This window comes from Catharus ustulatus, chromosome 10, assembly GCF_009819885.2.
Source record: "Catharus ustulatus isolate bCatUst1 chromosome 10, bCatUst1.pri.v2, whole genome shotgun sequence".
Classification (NCBI taxonomy): domain Eukaryota; kingdom Metazoa; phylum Chordata; class Aves; order Passeriformes; family Turdidae; genus Catharus; species Catharus ustulatus.
Genome location: NC_046230.1, coordinates 8,744,033 through 8,762,420, shown reverse-complemented (window position 1 = coordinate 8,762,420; position 18,388 = coordinate 8,744,033). Strand labels below are relative to the sequence as shown.

Genomic DNA, 18,388 nt, shown 5'->3' with positions numbered 1-18,388 from the left:
CTCAGCTTGAAGTGCTTTAATTCCGCACTTCCTGGAACAGTGGCCCTGACACAGGGTCCCTGGCAACCTGACCCAACTCTCCTGTTCATGGAACTTGAATGAAAATTTGTTTGGTGTCTCCCTGTTCTGCAGTGTGCTGCCAATATACCAAGCAGAACACTTGAGCTAAGTAGTCTCCTGGCACTTCAGTGCACACTTATGTCAGACATACTGATGCTTTTTTCCAGAAAGTACTATTTTGCTCAGTGTTACTTAGGCAGACTCTCAGGGGTTTGTTAAAATATTGTTACTAGGATTCCCAGGTTAATCAGAAGAATGTTTAATACAATTGTACTTCTGGTTCTAATTCTATCAAGCACAGAACATGTAATAGCAAAGCCTCTTGTTTGGAAGGGGGATGTGGTAGTGGGGAGTTAGGAAGAGCCTCTGGGAGTTGGGTAATCAGCTGCCACTGAAGTCAAACTGAAATGTTCTATTCCTATTCAAAACTCTGCTGTAGTAGGTTTTTGTATAGACAGATCAAGAGTTTACTTCAGTACTGAAAAACATTTGCAAGTGTTTTATATCCTGTGTTGTAACATGACAGCTAATTTCAAGAAGTTGGAAAGAGACCTCAAAAATAATCCCAACACAGGGAAGAAGTTATTTCTAGATATTAGTGCTGCTCAGTATTCCTGATGCTGTGAGATTTACAATGCTCACTCAAAATCCCTGCATTCCCATGACATTACTCCACAGCACATTTAGTGCAGAGGGTGGATTATGCCTTGTCATGTGCAATATATTACAAGCAGTTTGTTGCTCTTGGTTATAGCCAAAAAAAGAAAAAAAAAAATCTACTACTTTCTGTTTCACCAATGATTCAGAAACTCTCCTGGGATGGCACATGGATTCCTTGCAGTTATCTTGACATTGGAATTTAACCTTGCTATCAATGCAGATGGTTGATACTCTAGTGCCATAGGAAATGCAGTGTCACTGCACCAACTTAGCTTGAGACCTTCACTGCAGAGATGGTTGGAATCAGAGTAACTTGGAGAATTTTGTTTGGGTTTTTTAGTGGTTGGTTTGCTTATTTGTTTGTTATTTTGGGGGTTTTAAGTTGCTTCACAGTTTGTCAATTAAGCGTGTGTGAGGGAGATGCCAGCAGATGATGGAGTAAGGTAACTGCTCAGTGTAACATCTTAGAGACCTCAGGATACTGAAATAATTCATAAGAACAGTACCAGTTACTTCAGAGGTTTGAAATCAGGACATTGCACATGGCACAGATTTTTAGAGGCATCTGCACGAAGCTGTTTTATTGCCTGTGCCAAATTACAAATTTGTACAGCAGGAAGTGGGTTTATCCTAGGCCCCTGATTTAGAGAGATTTAGAGGTATTGTCTCTGCCCATAATCTGAAACAAAGCTTGAGACCAGTAAGCAACACAGTGCAAAAGTAGGGTTTAGGCCAGCTGTTTTTACTCTGTAACTGATTAAAATAGTTCCACTGATTATTGTAAAACAATAATCATTGATTATTAAGAAAAAGAATAAAGTCTAGCTTTAAATGAGCTGCAGAGAATAGATAGAGATGTGTTGGGCACAGATCTGACACTTGCCCAAATTCCCTCTGGAGAATGACATGCCTGTGCTATGGTCCTGCTTGGTCCATATGTGCAAATGATGGTTATTTGAGCTCCTTCTGTTCTGCCAACACCTAAGTGCCCTGTGATTTGACCTTAAGGTCAGAGTGGTTTTGCCTCTCTAGCAACACCTGGGGAAAAAGTACAGATGCTAGAAAATATGGGTGAAATTGTGATGTTCCCCTGGCCTTTGCACTGTGCTTTGGTGTAATCTGAGCTAGGTAATAAATGGAGAAGAGCTGTTCAGAGCAGCCTTAAGGAAGAGAGGCTTTTGAGTGACTGAATTTGAAGACTTCAACATACATTTGACACTCAATACTTTCCACTTTCTTAAAACTTACTAATGGAACTTTTTCTTGCTGTCACTAAACATACAAAATTAAAGTTTTAAAGACAGAGGTCTGAAATGCTCCCCATTGCTTTAAAATGCACAGAATTACCTTTTTGACAGTGAATCCTACTGGCCTAAAAAAGCATTCTAGTTTTCCTCTTTGTTTTATGGCACAGGCATCCATAATCAAATATAAATGGAAAAGATATGATCATTCCTCAAATCGTATGTTCTCCATAATAAAAAAAACATTAAAATTTGGAGACTTAACCATACCATTAATAAAATATAAATATCAATATGGATGTGTTTGGTTAGAGGGTAAACAACTTCTAAAATATAAAAATACAGGTGAAAAGAGACAACAAAATTAGTTATATGTTTTCAGGTAATTTCATAAAATTAACTTTTAGTTCACTCTCATTGATTTCAGTTCCCTTGAACTGAAAATTAGAGACATTATTATTATTATATTGGAAGATAATCTTAATTTCAAGTTCTAATCAGGAATGGGTGTCTTTTCTGCAATATTTTAGTGATCTTGTGCTTTTGCATGACCATCTGAGACGACAATTTTCTTCCAGAAATCAGGACAACAATCACAGGAGGTGATGCTAATCATGGGGTTTGGGTCCATAGTAAAGCCTTACTTAGGCTGAAAAGAATAAAGAAGGGCTTAGGAAATCCTGACAGTGGATTATATATCACAGCCTTCAAAGGAGTGGTGTGAAGTGGAAGGTGTAATTATCTTCACTCCTAATGTAGCATTTAAGAGTCCCTTATTTAAGGGAGAAGCCCCTGGTTTTGCAGTACCTTTCACTTTGCACATGGCATTTAACTAAGCATAAACTATTTGAAAAGGAAATACCCCTGTTTTATCAAAATGAAACAACTTGACAGGTTCACAGAAAATGGCAGAGAATCTGTGCATGGCTACTGCTCATGGCCCTGTCTGCCCCACTGTCCTCTATGACAAAATTGAAACAGCAATCTCATGAAAACAAGCAACCCCTAAAGAGAGTCAGCTTGTGACATGAGCTTCCTTCTACAGTACTGATTATCAGGGATTTCAGCTGACTCCTGAATTTATTAATTTACTTTTTATAAACTAAATGTTCATGCCATTCATTCTTTTAAGGTAATGATCAGCTTAGCAAAGCTGGGAGGTCAGCCTGTTTGTGTTCAACATGAATGTGTACATGATAAATTCATACTAACTCTTGCTTCATTCACTAACTGAGAGTTGTCTTCAAAAAAAAAAACCCAACAAAAACAGAAGTCACACTCCCTTCTTTTTACTGCCCTTATTTAATTAAATGAAAGGTGTAGTAAAGTGTAGAAAATTTTAATTCCACAGTAAATCATAGTAATAGCTTCCCATTTAATAAGGTTCAGCTGTGAAATTAGAGGTGTAATAGTTACCTCCATAACTAAGAACATCAATAAACATTGGCTTTTATAGTAATAATTACACAATAAACAACTTTGAAAGGAAGATTTAGACCGTGAACCTCAATTCACAAGACAAGAGGAGGGAAATCTGGGACTAATTCCAAGCTAGAGGTATGGATTTGAACTGCAGCATCTATCTCAGTAATCAGCTTAAATTGGGAGACTGAACTATATGCAGATTTGTAGTGCTCATATTGAGCTTGGCATTATTAATACCTGCCTTATTTTAAGAAATTGTAGCTTGCTCTTAATGGCAATCCTGGCCTTTCAGCTGCCTGTCTTGGCAGCCATTGCATTGGTCACAAATGTCAATAATTGTCTATTTACTCAGAGATAGCTAAAGGAGATGTGCCAATTTTACCAGGCCTTGAAATATCATTTCTGACATACTGGGAACTATCAGACAACTCCAAATCCCCTTAACTGGCATTTTTATAGGTGCCATTGCGTAGTCTTTCAAATTACAGGTTTGGTAGATGATCACATTTGTTTGAAAACATCCATTCTTAATAAAACACATCAGCTGGTAATTCACGGTATTCCACTCCTGGTAGTCTCACTTTTGCCAATTCCCCACAATTTTTTTTTATCACAGACAATCAACTTAGATCATCCATCCTGAAATACAGGCACCACTTTAACATTTTTCTGGTACTGGTGAATTCCCAGTATTGTGACAGGAGCAGGCAGGATATTTGCTCTGAGAATTGCACCACAAATCTGATGCCTGAGACTCCTGGTGTCTTAGAAACAGCCTAAGCCTGGTGGATGTAACCAGACACTTTCTTCATTTGCTCAATGGGCTGGACAATATCTCCCCTCCACCCCAGATGAAAACATTTATTAAAAACTTAATACACTTCTGTCTCTTTAGCCAATCTTGTAGGTAGAATACTTTCACTTACTAGAATATTGGAAGCAAATTGTTAGAGTCTCTAAAGTCTTTTTAAAATGCTGTCTTTACTGCAGCAGTAATTAATCTTTCCTAATTTTTTCAGTTCCTTGATGAATTTCAGCCGCTGATATTAATCATATTTTCTGAAATGCAAATTATTTCTCTTATTTTTGTCTCTAAGGAACTTTAAGGATTAAACTCTAAGGATTTTTGATTGCATTCACTTCAGCACAAAATATGGGTAGGGTTTTGGCCAAAAACATTCCTCTTTTTTATTGTGAAACTGTTAGTACTCATTTATCAAATAAATTGTTCTTGAAGTTCTTCCACTCCTGTCTCTCTTTAGTCCTTTCCCTACCTTCCAGACAGTTTAATGAATTAATAGTGATAGCTAAGAACAGGTGCTTTTTTGTTTAAACCTGACCAATTTTAGTGTTTTTAAATTTATTCCCCTAATTCTGCAAGATGATCATTAAAATGGCTTAATTATAAATCATCTTGCAAACTTGAATGTTTGTCACTAGTTCTTGTTGCTTTTCCATGTGGGCCACTACTTTGATATCTAATTAATTTCTCATCCTTTTCTCTTTAACAGATTTTTCTGTAGCATCAAGGGAACTTAGTTACATGAAGAATGACAGGTCTAACAAGTCAAAATTGCATTAAATTATCTAGTAAAGTGGGTGTGGCTGCTCACTTAATGTCCCTTTACTTGTCTGTTGTCTCCTTTCTGTAATACAGGTCTTGAGATCTATAGGAACTAAATTCCTGTAAATTTGCCAAGCTTATTTCTGTTCTATCAAGTGTCTTCCCACTATGGTGTTAATGCCTCCAATTTGATTTTAACTCCATTAATACCCAAGAAGGTACCCAGGAAAGATATGAAATGGGAGGGTTGACTATATTACAGATGTAGCCAAGTGTACAGTATTTGGAATATCTCCAGATAAACCTGGTTAGCAAAATTTGGCAGCACACTCTGGCACTGGTGATGCAGGTAGGCTAAACAGCACAGGATTTGTTGCAAAACTCAGCTTTTCTAGAAATAGGTCTCATTTCATTAGCTTTGTGTTACACTGCTGATTTTTAGTATGAAAAAAGCTCCATTCCTGTGGTCATTTCAGCTCTTCTCTGAAACTTGAATGTTCCTTCTCAATACCCTTCAAGTATCAACTCTTATCCCCAAAAAGTGTGTGAGTTAAAGTACATCATTTTAGCACAGCATGGGATAACAAAAGGTTTGACAGGCTTAGACTTCTTTGTCTCTTAAACTTTCATCACCAAATAATGTTTGACACTTCCCCCACACACACATATGAAAGAAAGTCAATTAGAGAGCAAAGAAAGTGTTAGTTTCTCAAATCCAGACAATTATTTTTGAAGAGAAACTCCTTTTAATTGACTGATTTAGAAGTATGCATCCTATAGTGGGAGGGATAAAGGAAATCTATGGCAACTGCAAAAATTGAGGAAATGAGGAAGGCATCAAGTCAATTTGAAAAGAAGTACAACCTATCTTCAAGTGTCAAGCTGTCTTCTAGTGCCTATTTTTGCAAGTATCAACTATTAAAGATTACAATATTTTTCTTCCCATTGCATTTTATTCTGACAGATTAGGCATGCTCCAAGGAGTAGTAGCATTTCTCCTGACAGTTAAGGGTTTTCATTTCCTATCAGTTTTTGAAAAAAAACCCCCACATCTAAATCACTGGCATTTGTGATTGTTGAACTCAAGATGTCAATGTCTTATCCCTGGCAACTCTTTGCTCTTCTGCTGTTCCTTTACTGGAGGGGCCTCTTCAGACTTTAATTCCTTTGGTTTTGCCCCCCAAAGGCAACTATCTTTTTTTTAATCACACATCGTAACAAGTCTTAACAGGTAAGTCTTCCTTGAATTAAGAATTTTAAATGTCTGGCACAGCTTTGCATTGTATAATTATAGATTTAGGTAATTTCCAACTTTTTACATTTTTAAATAGAAAATTATTGCTTAGTCATCAACTATATTTTCAATATTGCAAAGCCTTCTTTATTAAAAAAAAATGCTTCATCCAAGGCAGCAGCAGCAATAGCACAGCTCCTTTCTCAGGGGGCAGGGGCAGTTCTGGCTTCTCTGAAGAAATGCTACATTTGCCTGTCCCACAGCTCCATCTTTCAATTCCATTCTCATCTGCTCAGCCTGCTGGGGCTGGAGGCAAACTGAGTGTGCATCTCCTTTCATTTTCACTGCCATACTGATATGAATGCCACCAAATGTGAGCATGCCAATTTTATACTTTATAGTTTAGCAGCTCTCCAGTCTGGTGTGATTTTTTGACTTTAATATGAAGGCAGAGGGGTGGTGCTTCAAATTTCATCTTACTTTTTTTCCTTTTTATTTCTGCAATAACATTTTAAACATGAATTTGCAAGATATTGGCTCAAACATTGAGATCAGTGTGAATGCAATCTCCAAAGATACCTGTTGCCCATGGTGGAGGAGGTGACTTTATCTTTGCTTGTGATGTATGTGTTAAAAAAGAGCAGATACACAGATATGCTGAGCTCACTCAGCTCAGGCATTTCTATTCCTGCTGGAGCCACTGTAAGGCATTGCTTTGCAACATAAACCTTGGTTGCTAAAACTAAGGGATGAACAGTTCCAGTGACTGCTGAGATTCATTGTTTAATGATGTATTATTCCATGCCAGTTTGTCACATCATTTCCTGAAAGGCATGAAATGGGGGAGCTGTGAAAGCACAGCATCAGGTGGCTCTTGGGTATCTCAGGCAGGTCACTGGGAGAGGACATGAGTGATTAAACAACATGCAAACCAAATGTGACACACTAAAGTAGACTTGCAGGCTGGCTTAGTGCTGGTTCTTGTTATTCTCTAGTGCCTCTATGAAAGCAGAGCCTAACAAGCTAAAACCTGCTGCCTTGCTGAGCACAGAGTATGTTATACCCCCTGCCAGAAAGCATATGGTTTATTGTTTCCTAGTTTGACAGATTTTGTTGTTTGCAAGGACAAATCATTCATTTAGATATCCAAAGAGTGATGAAAACACCCACAGAACACCAATAAATTAAGTTTTTTAATGTTCAAAGCTTTAAGTGAAATAGCAAGACTTTTTTTAAAAGTGAGCTTTTTTGGGGGATTAGGAATTCCTTCGTTTTATAGACAAAATAGCTGTGACATAATATCAGCTTAGGTTTGTGACTTTTAGACAAAGTATAATGTTTCAAATAAATCTGGATAAGTCAGATAAACCAGCCTAATAGCAAAGATTAGCTGTGTAATGGTAACTCTCCACTGGAGTTGAGTTGCTTTGCAGAGTTGCTGTTTCTCACAACTGCCCCACAAAGGCAAATTTTTCAGCTTTATACACAAATACTGATTTCTAGAGAAATACATGGAATTTCATAGATTTTTTCCTAGTTTTCCTACATTCAGTGTTTAATAAGAGAACCTCAAATACCTGCATTCCTTAGCCTCAACACCCACCCATGTATTACCTTCCATTAGGAAACAAAATTATCTGGGTAAAATCACTGTAAGTGTCTGAGGTTGCTGTAATCCTGAGATTGAGACAGGTGAATAAAGATGTGCCTCAAACCTACTGCATCCTTGAACCACTTTCTGACATCCAGCAACACCAAACAACCTGGGACACTCCACAGCAAGAATGAAATACAAATACACCTTATAGTGTTGTATATGAGAGTTCTTCTGAGATAGAAGCATTTTCCTCACACCCTCCCTGAAATACAAGTTAATAGAAACTCAGCCACTGAGTTGTAATAGGAAAAGGTGATTTACTGACCACTGCAAATCTGTGGATGATTCTTCATGTTCCCAGCCTTACTGTCTGCACAAGGACTCTAATATTCAATTCTATTTTTGGAAATCCAGTGTAGCAGTCCAGGTAAATAATTGATTGTCACTTTACCCTCTTCTGCTATGCCCTGTATGAGGAGGCTTTTGGAAAAACAGAGGAAGAGATCAGAATGAAAGATGCCCTTTAGACAAGGACATATTCATTGATTCTGTGACTTTTGTCAAGTGTTAATTATTTTCTTGAGAGGGGTAATTTAGCCACATACCTTAAATTTAATAGTACTAATTTGAATTTCCTTGTGTGTCACTACAGTTAGGTATAATGTGGGGAAATGGCAGTCATTCTGGCACAGCTTTAGTCAGAACTGACAAGTCAAGAGATTAAAGTTGACAAATATCCCACTGATCCCAAAGTATGTGTTTTCTGGGCTTGAGAGCATAAGGAAGAAGTGCTGACAGTGTGCAACTTATGAGAACAGTTGGTCTCTCAGTATGTTCCAGAAATCATGCAAGATTTGAGCTGTCTGTGGTTTTAAGAGTTATCTGAAGGTAAATCATTCCATGACAAGATCTGATTTTGAGGTTGCCATTGGTTTGCATAAGGCTCTGGGAGCCTGTCTGTGCTGTGTATAGGCAGAAAGAGGGGCTGCCCTTCAACACACTGCCTGGGCTCCAAGTGCCCTCTGACTCTGCATTTGATTTGCATTTTCTGCCAAAAAAAGAAATCGGTCAAAAATGTGAAGAACTCGATCCTAAAACCAACATTAACCTTACAAAAGTAAATTCTATCTGGTGTAGCACAGGCAAAAAGGACTCACTTCCCCAGGTGAGTTGTGATGAGGTAGTGAAAGGGCAGCTGGAGTCACTGAAGGGAGGAGAATTAAGATGAAAGGCTACTGAGGCCAGATAAGCTCTGCTCTGTTACCTTCTTAAGCTTCAGCTTCCAGTGTTCCTTCAAATTACAGCAACAAATAAGCAGGTTTGAAGGCTTAGTGCAACTGCAGGCCTATAATACAACTTTAATCTATTTCTTTTTGAAAGGAAGGGAGAGTAAGGTAGAGAAAAGAAACTGTGCAAGGTGTTTGACAACAAAGAGTGCAGGGAACTCAGAGCTCTTTGAGAGTCAATTAGCCAGAAAATGTGCTAAAGACTACATGCTCTGTTGGATTATTGGCCAAAGAATTACCCCAAAGCAATCAAAGTGGCCCTGTTGCCTGAATACAGAAAGGCAATTACGGATTTTGAGGACATGCTACAGAAGCTTTAATTAAAGGTATTACTTCTACATCACTGAACATCAGAAATTAAATTCTTACTTGCAGCCACGAGAAGCAGCTTTTGTCTTTGCCTTGCGTGTAGTGTGTCAGTGTAAGACAGGGCTGGCTTTGGCATCCCTTCTTTAGGAACAGCTATTGGATTTCACCCCACCCCTTCTCCTAACTACCACTTACACACCTGACATTAAGATGTGGATTTCCACTGCCAGACCTTCAGGCTTGCTCTGGCATTGTCTGGGTCTCTATCAGCAAGGACAATACAATCTCTGACTAGATTTCAAGGTGAAGTTTATTTGTGTGCAGAACAGAAAGGGTTTACTATGTCAAGAGGGATAAGTCTGTTATCCTTAAAACAAAAGGCGCAGTGAACTAAAACTTAAGTGAATTTTGACTCTCAATGTAGTTGATGGTACAACCAACCAGTTGGACTTACAGGAGCAGCAGCAAACTTACACGAGCAGCAAATACAATCTCTTCCTAGCAGATAAAGGCCTCCAGCTGCCTCCCTGACTAGGGACAGTTTCTTTGGGAAGACTGTGCTCCTCACAACCATGCTATTCTTGAATGATACTGTACAGACAGACAGGACACACTATGGTAAACCCCTGCTCAAAAGCTACTGATCACAGCTACCAGTGATTCTGGAAAGACTAATTTTGACATCAAGGCTTTACTGAAGCTTAAGCGCACTGGGCTTCAGCTTCTAGGATGCCTTCCACAAACATGGTAACAGCATGTGCACTTTTATCAATTTCCACATGTGCAAGTACCCTCAGCACATCTTTCGTACAGCCTTGTCCCTCACTTTTACTCTGCATCAAGAGCTGAAGTGACATAACACTGCCCAGTCCATAGCACAAACTTCGCTAGAAATCCTAGCCACCATTGCTATTTACTTGATAATACCAGAAACACACAAATTAGAATGAAAAAAGTCCTTACCTTTGTTTCCTGGTTTGCTGCCCTGCTCCAGAGGTTTCTCAGGTCCTCCTGCAGCCTGTATCTCACCCCAGCACAGCAGGCTCCTCTAGCTCAGGTCTCCTTTTGTACTTGTGGTTGGTCCCTCAATCAAAGCTCTCCCCCACCTGCAAATGCTTGTTTCTCTTTCCCTCAGGTTTTTCACATTACTTCTGAGGTTTCTTTTCCTTCTGTGCTTCCCTTTCAATGTCTGATTTTTTTTAACCTGGAATTTACATTTGCTCCAAATTCTGGTTCCGTGGCAGAGGCACATGGAGCACCACCTGGTTCAGTGCCTGAGCCAACCTCCTTCCCTTACCACCTGTGTGGTCAAAGAGGACTCACTAAGATAAGGAAGGCTTTAGATCCCCCCTGTGGGATGCAGTCTGGAGGCCCTTTTGGCAGGCAGGAATATACTTTGAAGCATTCTGTAGTGCAGCCAATTACCATAATAATAGTTCCATTATTAAACAGAGTTCATAAACTCTCTGTAAACCTGTTTCTCAGCTCATGTTTCTTTGGTGCAAGAGCCATGTGTTGGCTGGACAGATGGGGACTCTAAAGTTTTTAACAGGTTCTTTCATTTTTATTTGCTTATTGTCTGATCTTTTCCAGCCACAGAATTGTGCCCTGTAATTGCCATGTCTGCAGAGCATGGGGCACACTGGTGACTGCCCTGTGAAGCAGCCAGAATTTCAGGGTCAGCTTAACTAGAAATTGAGATGTCATTTGAAGGTCCCGTTTCCTGCACTTTGGGGACCTAAGTGTTCCCCCTTAATATTAATTATATATTTCCCTCTTCACTGCAAGGAAGTGCAAAGAAAAGTAACATCATGGTCCAGCATCAGTTGCTACATGAGATGGAAAATTCTGCTTAGTGTCTAACCCCTAGCCTGGAGCAGCATATTCAGAACTCACTGGGACTAGGAGACCAACAGCTGGTGATGGGTAGCAGAGCATTTGTTGTGTATGAAAACAGTATTATTTCACACAATGGGAAGTGGCACAGATCTGGAAAACTGCCCTTGTTAGGTTGACTGAATACAGTATTATTTTAGACCCCATCAGATATCTATAACAAGTTTAAAAACAGTTAAGTCTCATGACATAGCTGGGTCTAAGATGTGCAGGAAGATAAAATAACTTTCCCAAGACTACACAGAAGGAAGCTCAGAAGAACAGACAAGTCAGACTCACAGCTTTTTAACTGACCCTATTGTCAAAGCTCTTTTTTTGCTACAGATTTATAGTGGGGTACCATGCCAACATTATGAACTTCTGCTTGGTTCTTGCCCTTGTGCCAGTTCAAGCTTACAGTCAAGTGTCTAAAAGAAAGTCTCTGTGTGCTGCTCACATCTTTGGTACAATACCAGCTTTATTTACAGAGAGGAAAGCCTTTACCACTAAGAAAAGGCAACTTTATTTTTAGGTTATGTTTTCACCCACAATCTGCACAGTGATCTGTATGTGTGACATTTGACTCTTTTCTAAATTTGTTTCATCTTGTTTTGAATAGTACAGCTTGGCTGTGGCAAGTGTGTCTCTGGCTGGAGTCACGTGCCAGTAGCATCCAGGGTGAGGTAATTTCACTGTTCTACATCCAGTGTAAGTTGTTAGTTTGTGCTTGTAGCTAAGACTGGAACTGGATAATTTAAAAGATTCTACTTCCAAGTGTTTTTAAGACAGCCTTTAAGCAATGTTAGTGTGGTCATTTACTACTGTGGTCAGATTTCACAAGGGAGCCAAAACTGAAGTGGACACTGAAGTTAATTTGCACTTGCAGCAACTCGGGCAAGAAAAAGACCTAATTGCTGTTCTTGTAGCTGCAAGTTACAACTACAAACCTCATAGGAGACACTTCTTAAATTAACTATTTCCACTGTGGAGCTAACAGAGAATATCTCTGGGCTTGACCACTAGTGGACAGAGTATCATGAAAATGTTCCTGAGGTTTGAGGTTCATTTGGACATTACTGCCTTTTTAGGTAGCTCCTTGTACACATATTAAAATGTCCTGGGCTGATCCTGAGCCTTAAGTAGCATTTGGTGCAACCAGAGAGAAAGTTGCTGTCAGGAAATTCTTGTGATCCTTTTGCAGAATACACTGAAGGCAGCAGCATTAAATCAAGGTGGAGGAGCTTTCTGAGGATTCAGAATCTTAAGGATTCAGTGGCCTTGTTTCATCCTCTCCCCTTTCCCCCTTTGATGTCACAGCACTGCCTGCAGCACTGCTCATGGGATGTCCCACACACTGTGCCTTGCTTCCACACACTCGTTCAGAAAGAGGTGCTGTCATAAGGAGGAGGTGGCTGGTCTGTTACGGGTTTGTCTTTAGAAGAGCTATCAGATAAAAATGCCACTCACCTCAGGACAGAAGCCAAAAAAAGCAAGTTTAGTTGCAGCAGACAAGCTAGAACATAGTGCTGGTAGAGCCACCACACATGGGGAAGCTCCCAGGTAGAAAAGTCTTTCCATGAAAAAGTCTGCACAGCTGCTTTAAGTTCTTTCTTCATGGCAAATTTAACTACTTTTTTAGGAAAAAGACTTCCATGTAACATTTAAAAATTGAGACTTGGTTTGAGGTAAGAGGAAGATGATCTTTGACTTTCTATGAGTGCTCATTGTTTCACAGTTTTATGGTGTATAGGAAACTACTTTAAAAGTTCTTCTCCAGATGACAAATACAGGTTGTTTTTAATTATGTGACAGGCAATCAAGGCTGACATGCCTACTTACGCTTTAGATGACAGCAAGCTTTATTTCTTTAAACAGACTAAGGTGGGAGACATTCAGATGTTAAATAGCCTAAAGGTTGCAAAAGTTCTTCATTTCAGTAGCCCTCTGACTCAACTGTGCTAATTTCTATTGCAGGAGGAACTTAGTCAAAACAATTGGAGTGTGAAAAATGCCCACGCTTTGGGCTTTACATTTTATTTTTAACTCAGTGTTTTCTCCTTCTCTATCAATCATGACCAGTCTTAATGCAAGAATGTGAGAGCCCCTTCTGAGCATCTCAGCACAGAGAACCGTTTAATACTGAGAGCTTTGTTCTGCACGTTAAATGCCTATTGACTCCTCCAGCCCAAAGAAATATTGATTTTTCTCTCACTTTCTTTACAGGCACTGCTTTCTTTCCTGGTCGCTGTGCTGAGGTCTTTGTCAAAGGTCAAAGCGTTGGGAAACTTGGAGTCGTACACCCTGATGTTATCACCAAGTTTGAGCTCACCATGCCTTGCTCTGTCCTAGAGATCAATATTGAGCCCTTCGTGTGAAGATGTGACTTTTATCCTCTGACAGCCGTCCACTGTCACATGCAGCACCCTCTCCTCTTTTGTGGCCTCCCAGGGGACATCCGCTTATGCTTTTATGTTCCAATAAACCAGGAAAACAGATCCTGCCTCCCTGAGTAAATGTGTTCTTTACAGTGCAATCTGGCTGGCTTCTGCAGGGAAGGAATGTGGGATCTCAGGCTAGGCTGTGCCCTCAATGTTTTCAAAGGGCAGGGGGGAGAAAACAAGTTGGGTCAAAGCCCAGTGTTTTACAAGAGAAATGTAATGGCAGAGCACATGATTAGTTTTCAAAATCAGAAATGTTCCACAGACACAGCTTCATACTGTAACTGATTATGGCTGCATAACAGGAATCTCATTCTTTTCTTAGTGCATGAAATAAGATAATTGATTAGAGCAAATGTTGAGTGAATGTGAGCAGAACTAAGGAGTTGAGCTTTTATTCTATACGGTTGTCATGTGCTCATCAATGGCTGGGGGAGGAAAATAAACTTGTTTCATGAAAACCAGAGCTATTTTGTAAGCAAGATGTGTGTAATATCTGCTTCCCTGCTCCAGACTTAACTGTTGGTCCTTTATCATTCTAAATTCAGAAAGGAGAGGGGGTGGAATTAAATTTTTTTCATTGTTGATGTCAGCCTAGCGGTTTTTGAAGCTCCAAACCAAATGGGGAAGTGCGTTTAAGAGCATATGCCAGTGGTGTTTTGCATGAGTAGCAGAAAACTATCAAAGCCTTTGTCTGCCTGGGGCTGGCATGTTTGTCTGCAGAAGTGAGCGTGGGCCCACTGCGCTCCCAGCCCCACCAGGGCTCTCTGGACCCCAGCTGTGCAGCAGGACCACGCAGCTTTTGGGCAGGGCTGCTTTTCTGGCACTTCTACCCCTGCCAGTACATGAGAACCTCTCATGGGTCAGGCTTTTCCTTCTAGGTGGCTTTCTGGCAGCAGTTGTGTCACAGCTTGGTGCATTGTGCCTCTGCTCCCTCTGAAACTGAGAAGCTCCATGCAGCACAGTGATGCCCAATCCTTCCTTTCTGCAGGAATGTCACCAAGTGGGTGGTCAGCTCAGTACACTGCAGCAGCTCTTGACTGGCAGGCTTGTGGGGCTGGCTGTCCCTCCTTTGCAATATTATAGCCATTGCTAATGCTGCAGGCTAACAACAGCCAGTATTTTGTGTTAGGCCGATGCACTGAGGCTCCTTTCTGTGTGAGAGCCAGGAGGGGCCTGTCCAAGAGTGGACATCTGGGAGTTGCTGGAGAAGGGTGCCCCAGTGACTGCCCCACTGAGCAGAGATGTGCAGTGGTGAGGTAAGCTTGTAGTTTTACGAGCTGCACAGCCCCCTATCACTGGGCCCACGAGGCCTTTCAATGGCAGCCCCATCAATAATCTCAACAGGTGGGAAGGCAACAGGCAAGGCTTTTTGGTGCAAGTGATAATCCACTATGAAATATGCACTACAGTTACCCATCTGGAAACCCTGTGGTTCCCCTCAGATGGAAGTGTAGATTTTAATTATCTCTGCATGACAGACGTGAAATGTGAATATAGCTATTGCCATACGTTGCACGACTGACTCCAGTGCCCACGGAGAGTGAGAAAACTGCAGCTCACATTTTAAACCTCCCAGGGGATTAGGCAGCTTGGCATTTGCAGGATCTCTCTCTCTGTGATGCCTACACAACTGTAGCCAGGCAGGCTCGCAGTGTGGGAAGCAATCTGTAATGCAGATGGAAAGTATTAACCCCCCCTTGTTTATTGGTGTGTCATGCACGGGGATTAGGACGACAATAAGGCAGATTTGCATTGCAGCAGAGTGCAAGCATATTTGTGTGCACTAAATATATTTCTCTACACAAGATTTTCGGACTCTTTGGGTGTCCCAATTCTCCTGTGAATTTAGCTGTCCTTTGAATGTAAAGACTAGAGTAAACTGGGACTAAGGGCTTGAGCTGCAATGGCATGTGTTGTGAGGTTTTTAGGGATCACTTCTTTTTCATGCCATTTGCTCGTGCATTGGCAGCTAAACCACGAGCTTTGTCACAGGTAAGTACCACTGCTTGCTAAAAGTAGAGGATGGGAATTGAGAGAAAGGTTAAAAGGCTCTTCAGAGTCCCTGACCCCTCCAGTTAACTGTGGTGCCAGCAGCCTTGCAATGAAATTCAAGCTCTGCTGTAGTGCTGTGCTCAGGATTAACTGTGATTCCTGATGAGTGGGACACTTCACATAAGTCTTGTGTATTTATTGCAAGGCTTTGTCTTTCATAGCTCCAAAGCAATTATCTGGTATTTACAGCCTGCTCATAGCTGTGTGCAGTACTCGAGGTAGTTATTACACAGCTTCGTGCTGGAGCCAGCCTCTGTGAGCACTGAAATTTGCTTTTACCCTTTGCTGTAGCCATGGCTCTGGCAAAGGAAACCTTTGCTGCTGGTGGGAACTTCTGAGCAGTTTTTAAACATCTTTTTAACTTGGGTTTTATTTTTAAAGAAGAGTTAGAAGTGGGATTTTATAACTACTGCTCCTCAATTATGGATTACTGTGGCCTCTCCTGCTCCCTGTGGATACTGGGTCATGGCTGGGGATCTGAACACAAGCAGAAAAGGCTGGAGAGCTGGTCACAGAGAGATCAGACCTGGTTTAGTGTGCTGTCTGGGCTATTGCTGGGTCCCATTCTGCTGGACACAAGTTCTGAGCTCTGGGTTTGTCCTTGCTGTGCGTTGGTGGTGATTTTGCAAAGAGCAGAACCCTGAGACAGCCTGGCTGCAGCTCCCAGCACAGCCCTGCTGCCTGCAGGTTACCCTTGCTGTTGCACAAGGGTGTTTACATAAAGGTGACACCTGGACTGCTTCCATCTCCAGGCTGGCACTGTGCTCACTTGAAATTTAAATCAGCCTTGGTTTGGCAGGTGAGTGTGGAACAGGCTGGGCAAAAGCACTGCCAGGAGGCTGCCAGGGGATCATGGCCTGGCACACACGACACCTCTGACCGCCCAGCGACCTTGAAACCCAGCCTGCTGCCAGGGCGGGGTGCCCGTGGGACAGGGGCAGGTGGGGGCACACAGAGACAGCAGGGAAGCTCTGACAGGAGCAGGAAACAGCGAGGGCCCTGCTTTACTCACAGCTCAGCAAACGTGCCAGATCCCACCCAGTGCCCAGCCACACTCCCAGCCTCTTCACAGAGGTAGCTGTGCTTTCTAACTTCTCCTCGGAGCACAGTTGAGAAGGGTCAAAACTGAAACTGAGACTCTTTTCTTCTGTTCCCTAAATTATATCAGCTACATCCAGAAAAGCAAGTCATGAGCTTGCTTGCAATTTTGCATAGGCACTTGGATGGATTAGGAGACTGGGGTCGTGATAAAGTTACTGCTGGAATATTAGAGCAGGGAAATTCAGTGCTTACTGCTTTGGTTCTGAATCCCTGCCCAAAGGTGCAACATCCATTTGACATCTGGCAGAGTGGCTGGTTCTGCACTGGGGAGCCAGCACACAGAGATGCCCCAGACAGGAGGAAGCCTGGGTCAGTTCCACTGCCCAGAAAGCGATTTGCAAAGCAGGCAGGTCAGGGGAAGCAGCCTCCAGGCAGGACAGAGTGGACTAAGCTCTGGTGAGGTGCCTGCTACATCCCTCCTGACAGCACCACAAAGGCAACTTAGGTTGTCTTACATCACCCCTCCAGCTGCAGGCAGGCACAGCAGGGAGAGCTGTAGTGCTGGACCAGAACAGACACACAGAGTACTGAGAACACAGCAGCCCAGGCTGTGATACTCTGAAGTTGCCTCCCACTCCATTCACATCAAAACAGTGTTTTACTCTAAAACACAAGTGTGCCTACTCGAGAGGATTCAGCTGGTGCCTTTGTCTTACAAAGGAAAGAGCACTGCCCACCACAAAACCTCACTCTCTCACTCTCTGCCAGCACTCTGGAAATGCAGAGGCGTCTGCCCTACAGGGGTGAAGAGGTGAGGGGCATTTCCAGGGACAGCAAAGACACAAATTTGCAGTGAGGAGCTGGTGCTTCCAGTTAATGAAATATAGAAAGGGCGATGTGTCTCACCTTGCCAGAAGACCTGCCTCTCCAAGCCTGGCTCTGCAGTTGTGGCTGTGGTCCCTGAGCATCCCAGTGAGCATCCCAGGAGCACAGCCTCAGCACAGAGCCCAGCTGAAAGCCCTGCCTAGCCCAGCTGGCCCAGGGCTGCTGCAGCAATTTGGCTTTTCCTGATCCGTGGGCACTTGGAGTGACCTCACTTCCAGGCAGGGTGTGATGCTGAGAGGAGAATGAGGCCCTACCTGGTTTCAAATACACGTTTTGACCACAAAACCTTGTTAGGCTCCTCACTAATGCAAAATATTCTGCAGTTCATGGGTTGTCATGCTCTCATTGCACGTGTTAAATTGGCTTCCAGTGAACTGTTTAGTCTGTTAGAAGTAGATATTGCAGGTGAAGGAGATTCCAGTGCCCCCTGCATTGATTACATGCAACTCACTCATTTACATTTGCAAGTGTTGTAACAAATAGTCGTTAGTAGACCACTAATCTCTTTTTAAAATGTTTTTAAAAAAGCAAGACCCTTCTGGGGGAGCCAAAGCATGGAGCTGGACTGAGCAGGAGACAAGGAGTCACAAGCAGGACAGCTTGGGAAGAGAGGTGGGTGCTTGCACTTGGGAAACTCTTTTAGCTGGGACTCATGGCCCTCACATCAGTCATTTACAAGTATCAATAGAGGATGCAAAACAGACAGACACCAAAC

At 41.9% G+C, this 18,388-nt stretch overlaps 1 protein-coding gene across 1 annotated transcript in view; it reads left to right on the top strand.

Moving 5' to 3' along the window:
* The window catches only part of FARSB (phenylalanyl-tRNA synthetase subunit beta), a 36,681-nt gene extending 22,932 nt beyond the window's left edge, over window positions 1-13,749 (top strand). Inside the window, exon 17 of the mRNA XM_033069121.1 lies at window positions 13,478-13,749. Coding sequence (XP_032925012.1) covers window positions 13,478-13,629 — 152 coding nt within the window. The 3' untranslated portion in view covers window positions 13,630-13,749. The remainder of the gene's footprint in view (window positions 1-13,477) is intronic.
* Window positions 13,750-18,388: the final 4,639 nt, after the last annotated feature.